Below are 15,914 nucleotides of genomic sequence, written 5' to 3' on the forward strand. Positions count from 1 at the left end.
CCTCAGTTACATGCTTATGTGCGTGTAACACCTTCAGAACTGAATGGTGGCCTCTGCCGCTGGCTGTCAAGTGACTGCAACAAATTTGGAGAAAACGAGTGGAAGAATATTTACTTACACCAATCCTAACAGGCTGCTTGAGTCCCTTCATGCCAGAATTATCTCGTGAGGTCTCCAGTATTGCCACCATATTAGGAATATAACTTAAGTGGCACCATCCTATGGGAATAAGAAACAATAGGCATAACTGAAAAATTCTCTATGTACCTGGTTAAAACAAGTAATTTCTGTGTGCCCTGTGATCTCATCCTGCTCTGTCACCATGCGTACAGGAAAAAGACACTTACTAACAGGTAGGACCTGGTGAAGGTCTTGTGTGCTGTAATGCTTATTTTTACTCCTTGTGCTATGGCTCTATGGAAGGGTTGAACAGAATCGCCAGATGGATTTGGCCACTAGTCGCTCCCTAACCAACGCTGTCTGCCACGGCCTTCCACCGCAGACGTGATGTTGTGGGAGCAGATCTAACACACTCTGAAGTTTCTGCAGCAGATGCAAAGCGTGTCATTAGTCTTGCTGGAGATCAGCACCTGACTGAGCAAGTGCAACGAGTGCTGGGGGAGGGAAATGCTTTGTGAGACTCAAAGCTACGTGCTCATCCGTGTGCTTGACACTTGGGGAAAAACTGCTCCCTTCACGAGCTTTTGGGGCTGCCAGGCTGGCTTAGCCTGCATCTCTTCTGCCCTCCTGCTGGGAGTGAAACACCTTGTGGAGCGCTTCAGCTTTCGGCTTTCCCTGTGCAATTTCAGCTGTGGTTAATTCTGGAACTGGACTAACAGGACACCCCCCTCCGGTGTGTGCTGTACGCGTATGGGTGCCCTGGGACATTGTCCCTGTGCACCAGCCTTTCCATTTTGCTGTCCCGGCTGACGCGTCCCGCTCCCCTCCTCTCACAGAGCCCGCGGGGGGGGCGGTCCTGTCCCTGGGGGAGCCCCAGTAGGGTCCTTCACAGGCCACTGGAGAGATGCTTTGCCACCCTTTTAACGCGCTGTCCCGGCGGGAGACACAAGCGTGACTTCAGCTTCCTCCCACGCTTCCCACCGCCCCGCAACCAGGCAGGCGCTGCCTCCCAGCGCGCTGCGGCTGCCGGAGCGGTGGGGGCGGCTCTTCGCGCTTCCCCTCCCGACCCTCCGATCCGGGCCGGGCCGGGCGGGGCGGGGCGGACCGTGGGCCGGGCGGGGCGGACCGTGGGCCGGGCGGGGCGGACCGTGGGCCGGGCGGGGCGGACCGTGGGCGGGGGCAGCCCCGCCCGGCCCCGCCCGGCCCGAAAGGGGAAGGCGGAGGGGCGGAACCCGCTCCCCTCCCGCCGCCGCGCCTCTGCACCGCGACTCGGGCCGGGCTCTCAGCGGGACTGGCTGCAGGTGGGTGCCGGCACCGCTGCCGGCGGCTGGGAACGGGGACCGGGGAGCGCCCCGCCGGTGCGAGCGCGGCCAGGGGCTGCGGCGTCTGCCCCGCTGTCTGCTCGGCTGCTGCGCGGGGAGGAGGGTCCTTCGGTCCCTGGGTGTTCGCGGCGGCAGCGGGGTCACGGCGGGGCTCGGCGTGAGCTGCGGGTGCAGGCGGCGGCCCCGGGAGCTGCGGGGCCGGTGGCGGTGGCGGTCCGGGTGAGCGGCGGAGCGCTGGGTTGAGCTTTCTGAGCTGCTGGCAGAGGTGTCCCGCTGCCCCGGGTCTGCCGGAAGGGTGAGAGGGGAACGGTGTGGGCTCCCAGCCTGGCCCTGGCGGGGCGCGGGTGAGAGCAGCCTGGGTGACTCCCACGGGGCTACTGAAGGGCACAAGTTAAGCATCTGCTTAACCCCGCAGGATCAGAGCCTTGGCACCTGAACAAATGTTCAAAGCGCTTTTGTGTGTAACTTGCTTCATCTTCCTCTAGGAGATTAGATCTCGGGAGCGTCTTCCCTCTCCTGTTCTGCCTCCTCTTTCTGCGCGTCCCTCCTCAACCCTTGTTTATGGCAGTTCGGCCAAGTCTCATTCCTCCCGTGCGCTCAGAGCCAAGGCGCTGTTTGGTTCTTGGGGTTTTTGGTGGGTTGTTTTGTTGTTGTTTTTTTTTTTTTACATGAGGGCGTCAGTTGTTTTATTGAAGATAAGACTCACCTCTGGTTTCTCTACTGCTGTAATTCTGTCAAATGTGATCGGACTTGTCTGTCAGGACTTTATCAATCCCCAGTGCTTCCTACACAAGGTTTCACAACCTTCTGGGGTGTTTAATGACTTCTTTCTTTTAATGTGGCACTTCTCCGTAGAAAGAAGCTGAAATGACAGGGCAGTAAATGGAAGACTTTTCTTCCCCACCCCTCTTGACCGCTTCTCTAAAGTTTGGTGCACACGTATCTCTCTAGTTTTCTCTGCAGTCTCAAGAACTTGTTCAACTTGACTGTCGCACAGACATAACCCCTTCTTAAGATCAAAATGTGTACTGAACTGTTGTGTGCTCTCACTTCAAGGTCTGTGGCTCACATGAATATTTGGCAATTGCCCCGAGCCTTTCTGTCTCTTACATCCAGGGATTATAAATAATGTTCTTAAGCGTTTCCATGCTGCAGACCTGAGACTGCTCACAAGGAGCACGGCCTCCCATCGGCTGCTTCTCTGTCTTGCAGCCGTGTTGCAAGTGAGGGGGAAAGGCCATCTGGAAGAACGTGCAGTTGCAGAGCACCGTGGTGTCACAAACCATCTCTGTCCCTTCCGGAAGACTACCAGGAAGCCTGTGCATATGGAGTGGGGGGAATCTCGTTTGCCACCCAGATGGATTTAATGTATGATGAGAGGCCAGGTGGGGAAGCACATGTGTGGTGTTTGACACCATCCCCCAGCTCAAGTTCTTGAAGATGTCTGTAGTTTCAAATGCCTTGACAAGCTGAGATATGGATCTTTAATTCTTTTGATAGTTGTCATAGGCTGGTATTTTCTTTAGTGTCATGGTTCCCTGGCTGTGACCTGTGGACTGCCAACCTCCTGCTGGCCCACAGATTCCCGCCTTGCCTGTAGAGCTTCCTCCATAAGACTCTGATGATCCAGGAAGGATGTTGAAGACAGCCCAAGGTCCCAAAAGTTTGGAACTGATTGGGGACTATATCAATCTTTGTCCAAAATGGATGAGGATGAGCAGAGCCCTCTGATGCTGCTGTGTGGAAGCAGTAGCTCCGAGCCTGGAGCAAAGTATGAGTTATTCTGATGCCGACTCGATCACCACTGTGGTTGTTCCCTTTGGTCTTTTGGGCGTCTGGGCTTTCTTCATTCTCTGTGTTTCTTGTGGGCCACCATGAAGATGTCAATAGAAAAATGCTAGAAAGGTACGCTGTTTTGAGCAGACTGGCTGTGCACTACTTACTCTGTGTGTGAACAGTATTTTAAAAAACGCAGGGCTGGAGGCTGCCTGGGGAGGCTTATATTTGAAGGGAAGCGTTGGGGTTTTTTTCTTGCTCGTTGTTTTCGATATTGAAATACTAATACTAGTATACTGTAATACTAATATTAATATACTGTAATACTAATATTAGTATACTATAATACTAATATTAATATTTCAGTGTTATTTACCCAGGTGACTCTGGTGAAGCAGGAGTCTGTGATAATCCAAAACCAGAGCACAGAAGCCCACCAAGCACTGGGTTGGGATGTGACTGATGGTTAGACTTCCCTGCTTCAACACATGCTTTATTAAGTTTTTTTTATACAGCGTTGTATCCTCTAGGTTTTATTGGAGATTCCCCTGGGCAGCTCCTGCTTGTAGTGCGACATCTTCCTGCAGCAGCAGAATTGCTCTCAGAGCTGCATTCCTGCCTGTTTGCATGGAGTTTTGGCTTCCATAAATTAGCCACAACTGGGTTGGCTGTCATCAACATGAAGGTAGCAGATGGTCCTGTTTTTTCTGGATCGTACCCAAACAGATGAGGCAAACTTTGGTTTCGTATTCCAGGAAGAGTTTTAGGCATCCAAGTGAAGATGCCTTTTCCTTTTGGCTTCAAATGAATTGTGCTGCTTTGTTAACTCTTGAGAAGTTTACAGTGAAACCACTTCTTATTACTGTGGGTAAGAGCCAGATAGGGACTGGGATGCAGGAAGGGAAATAATTCGGCCCCATGGATATGGGTTTCCTGGTCCTTGGCACGAACTAGGCGATACAAATACTGGAGGAGAGGGAGAGAACAGCAGCATCCTTGCAGTGGGGTCCCTTCGCTGGCCTTTCTTCGTGGGCTTCTCTGCTTAGGCTGCTGCCTGTCAGAGGTTTTAGTACTTCAACCTAATAGAAGGCACCTGAATTAAAGAAACGTCTAACTTAAGAGCTGTAGCTGTTCAGTTCTTCACTTAAGTTAAATTGATGTAATCTCCCATTGATATCAAAATCATACCCTGTCAAACATGTTAAATAGGGCAAAATCAAGGGCCAAATTTCAGCCCAGGAAGAGGTTTCTCAGGGGAGTTTGAGGGATGTTTTATCTCTGCTCCCTTTCTGCTGCCTCCCATTTCAATTTCAATGCTTTTCTGTGGCTTCGAGAGCAAACTCACGGCAGCTCATGGTGGCCAGGAGTGCAGGGATGCTGCTGCCTGCAGCGGCAGTCACACGAGGGCTTTCCGCTGCTCACCCCTCCTGCCACTGGCTCTAGTCCTGGCTCTTGCCAAGGCAACTGCTCTGCCCTGCGGGCTGCAGTGTTGAAACGTCAAGCCTCCATGGCACAGGCATTTTTAATAGTTTTCTTGAGCCCTGACTTCTGACTGTTAGCGTTAATTGTGGTGGTTAGGGGGATTGCTCTGCGTAAATCACCCAGGTTGCATGGCTTTACCGAGCGCTCGTCATGACAAGAGGGAAGGGTATGTTCTCCCTTTCCAAGCCTTCTCCTTTCAGTGGCAATGCTATTTCTTGCAATATTTATCTGATTTAGCCCCTAGCCCAGGACTTCAAACCACAAATGAGGAGGCGGTTCTGTCTTGCGCTGCTCTCGGATCTAGCATGAGATCTCTCATTTACTTATATGTCGCACCTCTGCTGAGGTGCAGGCTGTGAATTCACCTCCCAGCAGAATCCCCTTCCCATGCCCAGCAGTTTGGAGGTTTCTTGAAGACCACCTGCCTGCAGCCCGACGGTGGGCGCAGGCAGCAGAGGCAGCCAGAGGGCTGGGCTGGGCCGTGGGCAGAGCTGCACTGGCTACTGCACTGGCCCTTGCTGGACAATCCTGCTGCGAAGCTCGTGGGGTGGCCAGAGCTACGCGTTCGGTGTCGGCAAGAGGTAAAGCAAGGAGGTGAGCAGGTAGATTTTGAGCTTTCCCTCATCTAGCCTTGTGCACAAGGTTTAGGTCTACTCTCCTTTCCCCTTTGCTATTGGCCTGAGATCCTAGGAGTGACTAGTTGCTGAACAAGGGTTGGAGCCAGCAGAGTGCTGTCCTTCGAGGTGGTCATTATGCCTTCAGCATCTCCCAGGAGCACTGAAAAGCAGGGATGTACCTGGTTGAAAACCTGCCTGATGCATCCAGCAGAGATCTAGGGCTGAAGCTGTGGCCAGGGTATCTCTCTGGGCGTGGATACAGCAGAGACTAGCTCTGGTGGTATTGAGCTGGGGTAGGAAAAAAGATCCCTTCCTGCAGCCTGGCATCTTCTCACCACTTGGGAAGATTTACAGCCTCCCCTGTTGCCTGATCGGGAGAAGGGATTCCTGAGACAGCACCTTTAGGGATTGCCCCCGATGTTGGAAGGGATGAAGCAGCCAAGAGCAGTCTGCAAGTCTGCTGTGTCAGCATCTGCCCCTGGCCTGAGGGCTGGAATTGACCCCTTGCTTGTCATTTGGATTTTGGTAGCCCCCAGAGGCAGAGCTGAGGGTGTCAGCAATGTCTGGCACATAGGTCCATGGCAGGGCATTGTCCTTGCTGAATATGGGTGACTTTTTTTTTTTTTAAATAACTATTCCTTTCACCTGCACTGTTTCTTCACCTTTTCCTTGTTGCCCAATGGGAAAAAACCCCACCCCACATATAAAACCACCTCTTCTGCTCTTCTCAACACACTTAAATATGTGTATGACCCCAGGTGCCCCAGGACAAGCCTGTACCTGTTCCTGTCATGAGGCATGTCCTGAGATCCCGCTGTCTTGGAGAAGGCCAGCAGCATGGGACTGACATCCCTCCCTCTCTCCCCTGGAAGCTTGTACGCTCTGGAACTGCTGCATAATGTTCTAGCCAAATGCTTTACCTTCCCTTCTGTTGAGCAGGATAAATCCCTTTTGGGCCTCTCAAGTAGGCTGAGAACTAGACCAGCTTCGTGGGCTGTAGCTCTGTGGGGGCCAGCGTGAGCCAGCCTGTTCCTGCTGGCAGGGAGGCGGGATCCTGGGTAGATCCTTACTTTCCTTGCAGGGCTTCTGCTCTCTTCTCTCCAGCCCATCACCTTTGTCTCCATCTGCCTGGAGCTCTTCCTCTGTGGGTCCAACCATCCCTTGGTATCTGCTAGCATTTCTCATGTTTCTCATCGCTGCTGCAGGCACAGCCACCCAGTTGTCCCTGGGTGGGAAGGCTGAAAGCCCAAGCCCTAGTCGGGGTTGCCTTTGAAACAGGGGAGGGTCTCAGCTAGTGGCTGCTCTGTTTCTTTCCCATGTCCATGCCCACATGGGACAGGAAAGATATGTGAGGGGAGTATGGCACTTTTACTCTCCCATGTCTGCATCCCCATGCGGTATCTCTGGCCGGAGATATCCAGCTGCAGAGGGGGAGTCTGAAGATTGTATTTAGCAGGATCTTATCCGTGACTTTCTTTCCTGCCTCTTAATTGATCAAGCAATAGTGGGGAGGCTGGCAGAAAATCTTGGACCAAATTCTGCTCTACCACATCCCTGCAGCCCCTCTGGGACTTCGTGTGTGGGGCCATCCAAAATCCACTTATAATTGTTCCCATTGTAACTTCTTCCTCCCACCACCCTTCCTAGCATGTCTGAACTGGGTCCTCAGGACACGGCTCTGCTTCTGACTATTCCCAAATAATTATCATGTAATTCTTCTCCCAAAATAATGTAAGGTGTGGGTGAGGCGCGTTCGCTTCCAGTGATGTAGCAACACCCCTTACACAACAGAAATGCTGGGTGTTTCACCAAACTGGGAATGGGATGACGGCTGTAGGAGTGTGACTAAGGGGCGTCAGTGTGCCACGGGTGTTGCACGTTATGTCTGGGTTTGCCTTCTCCCAGTGTATCAGTATCCTGGCGCCAGCTTCCCCTTCCCACCCCTTTCCCTGAGCCTCCCCGTCCTCCCATGGCTGATCTGTGGTGGAGCAGCTCTCCATCCAGACCCCTGACGTGCTCTCCGGGATTGTCGTTCCTCTGGGAGGGTCCCGCTGTGACCTGGGCTAGCTCCCGCCCCGTCTGTGCTGAGCGAGGTGGCATGCCAGCCTTGTGAGGGCCAAAGCCAGAGCGTGCCTCCAGGCATTCCCCCCGGGCTCCGCAGGCCTCCCAGCGAGCTCACGCAGACATCAAGGGCTCAGAGGGAACCAGCCGTTCTGGCTGGGCAGAAATAGAAATGAAATCCAGCTGTGCTGGTTCTGTAGCGGTAACCGGGGGCTGAGCAGCGAGTGTCTCTGCTGGTGCTGTCACCCAGCAGAGCTCCTCCAGCCGCTCTCCTGCTCTGCAAGTCAGTCTGCTAGTTTTTGACCCTTAAGAGCACAGAGAAGAGGTTTTGAATTTCTGGAAAACTCCCCTGGTACACCCTGATATCTGATTTTGTTTGTTGGGGTTTTTTTATTTTTGTGTCTTTTTTTCTCTATTGTTTTTGTTACGTTTGTGTTTTTGTTTTTTTTTTTTTCCCCAGTGATAAACTCCAGACTGCTCTCCTCTCCCAGCTCATGAGCTTCTGGCTTGCAGCTACAATCCCGGTTGTTAGTTGCCCAAGTACATGACAGAGCATTTCATACTATGTTAATGGCATGTTTCTCTCCTTGCAGTGATGAAGGTGATGAAGGTGCTACCGTGCCCTGCTGCTCTTTTCTTCCTACTGGCTGCACTCAGTCTGGAGCCATGTCACTGTGCCAAGGTGCTCATCATGCCCACCATAGTCTTCGACAGCCACTTGCGAGTCTTCATGCGAGTGGCGGAGGCACTGACTGACCGGGGCCATGACCCTGTGCTGCTTCTTCATGAGGGTCGGGATGTGGAAACCTACCTGCCCGGCTTCCGCATGCAGAGGTACTGGGGTATCTTCAGCACCGAGAGCGCAGATGCCTGGGTGCAGGAGAAGATAAAGCGTGTCTTCCAAGGGAAGATGACCTCTCTGGAGATGTTTTCCTTTTTGGAGAAGTACCTGGAAAACTGTGACCTAGTGCTGGGAAACTCTACCCTTCTGCAGAAACTCCAGCATGAGCACTTTGACCTGCTGTTGGTGGACCCCAATGAGATGTGTGGCTTTATCCTGGCCCACATTCTCCATGTCAAATATGCTGTGATCTCCACTGGTTTCTGGTTCCCAGCGGAGATTGGTGCAACTTCCCCCATTGCCTATGTCCCCGAATTCAATTCCCTGATGACAGACAGGATGGACTTCTTTGGTAGGACTTGGAATCTCCTAGTATACATGATCACTCGCGTGGCCACAAAGCTGGTCATCCTGCCCAAGTTTGAACGTCTCATGGACAAGCACAGAGTGGAGCCAAAGACATCCATGTTGGACCTTGTCCATGGAACTAGCCTCTTCTTCCTCTGCAACGATGTGGTGCTGGACTTTCCCCGGCCAACGCTCCCCCATGTCATTTTCACAGGGGGGATCCTCGCTGAGCCTGCAAAGCCCCTCCCGGTGGTAAGTGCAGGGAAGCTTTGAGCTGGGATTGCACATGAACCTGGGGAGTTACTCAGTGCGACTCTGCTTTTGAAGAGCCTTGTGAACACTCTGACACCCCAGCAGCCTGGAAAGCTGCTGTGTTTTGGTGCCTGGCTGCAGCAGGGAGACAGGGAGCACTGAGGGCTGTGAGGTTGCAGGGAGGATGTAGAATTAAGTTGTCCACCCTGAAGCAGGATTTGGCTTCGCTGTCCGTGTAAAATGGTGTGGGGAAGTCCTAAATTGGCAGTGTTGCCCCTAGGACTTCATCATGAGTAGTTTTTTGCTCCTATACTTGAAGTGGAAATGGGAAGAACAAGTAGTCTTCATTGCTTCATCACTGATTTATGTAAATTCAGAATTTCCTCCTTAATCCTGTTTTTTCTTGCAGGGCGTTTCTGCTCTTGAGCTTGTAGTCTTAAGAACTCCTAGAGGAGAGCTGTGCTTTTTCCCTCATCAAATTCAATGTGGAATCCCAATGTGTACGAAACTGAACATCCCCTTTTTCTCAAGGTCCATCCCTGAGGAAAAACTCCCCAGGCATCCCAGAGGTTTTCTCTGGCCTGTACCTCACTATCCCCAGTAATAAATTCAGAGGGACAAGCGCTTGAAGCCTCCAACTGAAGACAGTGTTGGAACAGTGCAGGACCTGTCTGCCATTCCTCCCATTACCTTACTGCTCTTCCAAACACTGAGGGAAAGTAGAAACTGGATAATGACACTCGGACAGTTGGGTTGTCCTGGTGTCCCAACTGAAGGTCTGAAATGGAGATAAGATTCAAGTTTCAAATGATCAGAGGCCTGTCAAGATCTCTCATGGCAGCTTTAATAGAGACAATTTTTTGCGTGCCGATTTTTTTCAGTTAAAAGGAAAAAGTGAGGTCAGGTGCTTTAGAACAGAAGTTTTTCATATGCGTATGGCTGCACATCGCCCTCTCCCATGTGGCACTGCATGCAGGTAATGCAATGCATGTAGGGTGCTCCAAAAGCTGTGTCAGAGAGCAGCTACCTCACAGGTCTTGCAAAACACTGGCTTGGTCCAACCTGGCCACGTACACACCTGCCTTATAAAGAAGGGAGTTGTTTGCTGGGGCATTACTCATGTGCTTCGCAGCTTCCAGAACTGATCCCAGGGTGCCTAAGGGAAGAATGATGGAGATAAGCCTGGAGCCCTGCAGTAGGCGGCGGCTGTCATGCTAGCAGTCAGGCATGTGCGTACCCAGGTTACAGAATGACAGCAGAAGAGAGGGCCTCTGTAGGTCTAGGTGTAGCTTAAGGAATCTCCCATCTGAACTGGAGCAGAGTTACGTAATTAAGGTGTTTATTTCCTCATATTTGAAACACTATGATTGTGAGTTCCTTTAATTAGGACACAATAAAACATAGATATGTACCTGAGAGATGGTGAGAACTTTCGGTGGTCAGCCATGCTTCCCCGGCAACTTGAATGCTATTTCTGAAAGTCAAAGGTTAAGGCACAATTATAATGGATAACATAATCATCTGTTTTATGGGTCATTGTAACATGAAAACTTTTGGATTCTTGGTTGCTGGGTTGGTTTAGGTCTTTTTAAGCTCTTCTGCAAAGTTCGGTTTGAGTCCCTGAAGCATATGACAAAGGACCAACATCCACAGAAAGTAACACTAAAACATGCTTTGTAACTCTTCTGTACCATGATCCCCCAACCTGTAGACTACTACTAATAAGATATTCTGAATTAACCATCCTTTTTTTCTCCTTTAATAACAGGAAGAACTATTTTTTTGCCCTTCATGTTCTTCTACAGTGTTTATTTCAAGGAAGCGTTCGTATTCAAAGAAAGATTTTAGGAAACTTCCCTAAAACGCTCCTGACTGCGATACCTGAAAAACTTGAAGGAGGATGGAATCCCTAATGAGAAATAGGCTCAGCCCAGCCTGGCATAAAAGGGAATAGTCTGTGTTTGCTCCACAGCAGCTGTGGTGGCTGATTTCTTCATCATGCAGCCTTCTGGCCCCAGTTGAAAAAAGTACGGACTCTGTTTTAGATACATATCTGTTTATGTAGCATTACAAGTAAATGAAGGACAAACAGCTGTGCTTTTTCCTGGAGCTGTAGCTACCTCTCTGCCTAATGACCAAACACTAAATCTGCTCCCTGCAAGTAGCTGTCAAGGATGGGTAGAAGTCTCCTGGCAGGATGGCAAAACCTGCTGTCACCTCCAGAAGCCTTCAACATCGGAGAGTTTGTGGGGAATCACCAGCAAGATGTTGTTCCCCACTCTGCCCAGACGATGTTTCGTCTGTTGTATCAGCCTACAGCTAGAGACCCTGACAGGCCTTTTCTTTTTACTCCAATTTCCATTCACTGCTCTGGCTGGTCCTATGTGGGCCCTACGTTTTCAGAGACCTCCTTGCCAAAGAGGAATTGCGTTACCTCTGAAGCAGGAGGTAACGCTATGAAATGCAAGTTTTGGACACCTCCCTGCAAGCTCCCAAGCCCAGCAGGTCCTCAAGTAATTTCTGCCGGGCCGGCTGCAGAAATCACAGCGGTTTTAGAGTTTGTTGCCTGGTCAAAACCACGTAGCTTTGTGCTCCGGGTGGATTTGGCTTCATCCTTTCCATAGATAGTTTTCTGCTGGCAGAGGCAACAGTGGGAAGGGCCTTTCTCCAACAAGACTTCAAGGCAGCTCTGTGTGTTTTGCCTGCAGGGTCTGCGTCTCTGGGTGGAAGCAGCAGATGCAGGTGTTGTTGTTGTCTCCTTCGGGATTGGGATCCGAGCTCTTCCGAGCGACTTGGTGGAGAAGATGGCTGGCGCGTTTGCTCGCCTCCCACAAAGGGTGGTGTGGAGGTGAGGTGGAACGAGATTCCTCTTAACTTGAGTTAGATGAAAATCAATGTGGAGGGCCAATTCATCTCAAAACATGGAATTTGCTTTCCATTTCTTAATCTGACTGAATTTATGATTGTTCTTTTTGTGTTTCTTTTTCCTTTTTCTTTTTTTTTTTTTTTTTTTCCCCCCCGTCCTTTACCTCCTCCCACAGATACTTCGGGCAGAAGCCAAGAAACCTGGGTGAGAATACACTGATGATGGGGTGGCTGCCTCAGAACGACCTGCTAGGTAAGGCTGGGCTGTGTGTGTGTGTGCGCCGCCAGCAACATCCCTGGAGTTTAGCCCAAACCACAGAAAAGGCATACAAGGACAACAGCACCTGTGTGGGTCTAAGTCTGTTGCTTGTTGTGAGCCTGATCTGTACAAAACATGGTCCTCACCTAACACCTGCTTGAGGCTGCATCTTGGCCCCTATCTCCCTCCTCCTCCAGGTGCTACTCGTCAAGTTTTGGGCTGCTGAAATCCAGGTGTGTTCCCAAAGGGTAGCTCCCTCTCTGCGCAGCATGCCTGGTTTTCCCTAAACAGACGTCAAGGCTGTGTGTTGAGGAAGCCACTGGTAGCCCTGTTTCAGCATGGGAGGCACTGACCTGCTGCTATTTTTTTTTTGCCTGCAGGCCATCCCAATGTGAAAGCCTTCGTCAGCCACTGTGGGATGAACGGTGTGTTTGAAGCAATTTATCACGGTGTGCCAGTGGTGGGATTTCCTTTCTACGGGGACCAGTTTGACATCATGACCAGAGTGCAGGCAAAGGGCATGGGCATCCTCATGGACTGGAGTAGAGTAAAAGAGGAGGATCTTTACCAGGCCGTTGTCAAAGTTATCTCTGACCCCAGGTGAGGCATCTGGAAGCATCGAGCTCTTCCTTGATGCAGTCCATACGTAGGGACCAGCGTGTCTTTGTGTTGACCCCTATCTACACAGCCTGTGGTGGCTTCTGGACCAAGCAGAGTTACAAGTATTGCTCAGCTGGCCAGATGTGCTAGTGCCTTGAAATCCTGAGATGCGGTCCAGGAGGAGACACTCCAATGTTTGCTGTCAGAGAGCGTAATCTAGTCCTGTTTGGCTCTGACTGTAATTTTCTCAGAAGGCTTTCTGAGATGCTGAGGCACAAACCTCTTCTCCTTTTAATGCCAGTGTGTCATCAGGGAAAGTGAGATCACAACCTCACCTTGGGATATCCCCGGTCTTCTCCAAACAGCTTTCTGTACAAAGAGTTAGCGCAGGCACTGGACTGTAGGTACTGCTCCATCTGTTCCTTCTGACAGCCAGATACTCTGCCCTTTCCTGGATCCGCTGCAGCACAGCGAGGCAGGGCTCCCACCTTCTAACAGCACACATGCAACTGCTGGTGTTTGAAATGCTGTCCGAGAGCTTGATTATTGTTTTTTTATTAGCTATAAGGAGCTCTCAACTCCTCACCTCAGTGTCAGTTGTTAAGGCATTGCAACTCGGTACCTTGAAGGATTTGGCCAGTCATCATAGAATCATAGAATCTTCATGGTTGGAAAGGACCTTTGAGATCATTGAGTCCAACCGTACACACACACAAAAAAAAAAAGCAAACAAAACAAAAAAAATCAAAAACAAAAAAAAAAAACCCAACCCCTACAATCTTTTTCACTAGAGCATGCAAGTATTCAACTGCTGCTTGATGCTGGGTGAGGTCTTTGGGTGCAAACTCCCCCCAGAAAGCAACAATCCACATGAACCCACTGAGCAGGGACTTGAGACCTGAACTGCCGGTCTTGTTAAAAATACACAAAAGTACAATGCACTCTGGCTTGTGCTGCCATGGCTAACGACTGCTATCGGAGAGGCTTTCAGAGGCAGGTAGGAAGAGAATGGTGGAAGAAATTTGCCCCTCTCCCAAGGTATCATTTGGAACTTGAAAGCACCACTGGACATCTTGGACCACTTCTCAGCTGTGAAGTTCCTGTCAGAAGGATAACTTCTTGTCATCTTCCCTTGCAGCTACAGAAAAGCGGCCAAGCTCATCTCGGCTCTGCACCTGGACAGACCAATGCACGCTCTCAATAGGACAGTGTACTGGCTGGAGTACATCCTTCGTCACGATGGGGCACCCTTTCTTCGCCCAGCTGTCTACGACCTCTCCTTGTATGAGTACTTCTGCCTGGACATCTTGGCTCTTCTCTTGCTGTGTCTGGCCGGTATTGGATTCGTCCTCTACAAATCAGTGGCATGGTGCAGAAGGAAGGGGGCCAGCCCTGTGTACCAGAACGGCAATTGCATGAAAGGCCACTTCACAGAAGAGAAGAAATTGCAGTAGTGGCTCGGCGTGTTCCAGGGCACATCCTGTCACTGTGAAATGAACTGCTGCTGTGCCAAGAAATGTACGGCACGCAGGCACGGAGAGAGGTGAAAGAGGTCTGGATGAGAAGAATGGTGCGGGGGGAGGGAGGAGTATTGCGAAGTCCTGCGTGCACACCTCTGTGTACAGCACCTGTGGGCGGGGGCGCGAATCCAGGCGTGGGTGGAAGCACTTGGCCAGGATGCTGGGAATGGGGCATGGGTAGGTAGACTTCCAGGGAGGAGTGCAAGTTGTTCCCTTTCTATTGCACGTTGGTTTAGATGCTGGTGTTGCTCTTCTGGCTTTTTGGATCTCCATGGAGGCTCTGGAGGTGTAGGAATAGCATTTCATGCGTGGCAGACACCGTTTCTCCTCTGCCTTGTTACCAAGAGCCCCGGGAGTCAGGATTCCTTTATGTGCAGGTGAGGACCTGAAGTAGAGTTGTGGACAGGGAAAGGCACTGCAAGTATCATCTACAAGAGAATGAAATCGGTCTGGTTTAAGTTCTGTGCGTAAATATTGTGCTTCCTGCTTCCATCAACCCTCTGCAATCCTGTTTGTGTTTGAGCTAAATTATTATTATTTTTTTTTAAATAAAGTTATATTCTTTCCCCTGTGTGGCAGTTCTCTCGGCATGTTGTTCAAGCAAGATTAAAGCCCTTTATTCTTCTTGTCACTGCTGCTACGGTCTCCACGTAGCTCTGGACCCCTCCAGACCTCCATCAGCAACTTGTTTTGGTCTTCCCACAGGATTTCAGGCAGTGCCTTTCCTCCTCTGCCAGCATGTGACACTCACCCCCATGCCCATGGAGACTCCAAACATGTGATAAAAGAAGAATTTGGAACAGATGCAAGTGCCAGGACCACAGGAAGAGCAGCCAGTAGCTTGGAGTGCTGGTCATAGGCAATGAGCCATACAGCACGTTTATAGAAGCAACAAGCTCTGCTCTTTCTGAAGAAAACAGACATGTCTGCTCATTTCAAAGTGAGCAGTCATACTGTGCCCGGCTTGGGGACATGGTCTGGAGTGATACCATGTGTTTCTGCTCACCCTGGCTTCTAAGGCAAACCCATGCTTGGGTGCAATTGCAGAACCACCGGCAGCGGTGGCTGATGGTCCAACTGGCAATGGTGCATGCTGAGGGTCATGGGCTCCACTCTGTGCTCTCGGCTGGGGCAATCAGAGTGCTGGGCACCAGCTGGAGAGTAACATCATTGCCAAAGCTGCCCTTACTGGTGTTTCCAGGCTCTGCTCTTGCTTGCTATTGCATGTGTTTCTCCTTTCAGATGAAAGGCGCATTGCCACGTGCGACCTAGCCAACAGTAGTTTGGCTGGGCTCCTGGGATGCTCTGGGTTGGGACAGTGCCAAACTCAGTGGCTCCTCTGAGTCCTGGCAGTGCTTCCCTCCCTCCCCAACCCTCAGCTTGCAGAGGGGCTGCGGTGAAGAAGGCGCTGGATAAGAATCCCATTTGCTATCAGGGATGGATGATAAGAGCCCATAGACCTAAGCTGGGACCTGTAACTATCCCATCGCAGAAGTCGTTCTTCCTGGAGTTTCTTGCTGCTTCCTGGGATGCCAAAGCCTGGCCATGGTCAGTGGTGGGCATGGCAACCCATCAGTCTTGCTCGGTAGCAGTCCCATGTGGCTTCATGCTGAGAATGTGGAGTCTAATCGTCTCCAATGTGGGGTGGGTGGAGATCAGAGCACAGAGAGCTGCTAATAAATAGGTAGCAAGGGAAAAGCAGGGATTGTAGATAAGTAGTAGAAACTGGGTACCTGGTACCTTTCTGCCTGTGAACTGAAATTTAAAGGTTGATGCTGTTTGGGTTTTTTTGTTGGTTTTTTTTTGCAGGGAGTTGGGGGGGAGATATTGGTACAAGTTTTGCAGCATGTC

The 15,914-nt window shown here is 50.9% G+C and overlaps 1 protein-coding gene across 1 annotated transcript; it reads left to right on the forward strand.

Annotated features, from left to right (window-relative positions):
• Nucleotides 1–1,370: 1,370 nt before the first annotated feature.
• LOC141744674 (2-hydroxyacylsphingosine 1-beta-galactosyltransferase-like) lies at nucleotides 1,371–14,580 on the forward strand. Its single transcript, XM_074591148.1, has 6 exons — nucleotides 1,371–1,421; nucleotides 7,972–8,819; nucleotides 11,528–11,667; nucleotides 11,861–11,937; nucleotides 12,324–12,543; nucleotides 13,682–14,580. The coding sequence occupies exons 2-6, from the start codon at nucleotides 7,974–7,976 to the stop codon at nucleotides 13,995–13,997; spliced, it is 1,599 nt and encodes a 532-aa protein (XP_074447249.1). The 5' UTR covers nucleotides 1,371–1,421; nucleotides 7,972–7,973; the 3' UTR covers nucleotides 13,998–14,580.
• Nucleotides 14,581–15,914: the final 1,334 nt, after the last annotated feature.

Source organism: Larus michahellis, chromosome 6 (assembly GCF_964199755.1).
Source record: "Larus michahellis chromosome 6, bLarMic1.1, whole genome shotgun sequence".
Lineage (NCBI taxonomy): Eukaryota > Metazoa > Chordata > Aves > Charadriiformes > Laridae > Larus > Larus michahellis.

What these genes read in the sequence shown, in the direction of transcription:
- LOC141744674 (XM_074591148.1), top strand. Translation starts at nt 7,974, where the DNA reads ATGAAGGTGATGAAGGTGCTACCGTGCCCTGCTGCTCTTTTCTTCCTA. An exon ending in CTGCAAAGCCCCTCCCGGTG is followed by an intron (nt 8,820 to 11,527) that starts GTAAGTGCAGGG and finishes TTTTGCCTGCAG; the next exon opens with GGTCTGCGTCTCTGGGTGGA. An exon ending in GCCTCAGAACGACCTGCTAG is followed by an intron (nt 11,938 to 12,323) that starts GTAAGGCTGGGC and finishes TTTTGCCTGCAG; the next exon opens with GCCATCCCAATGTGAAAGCC.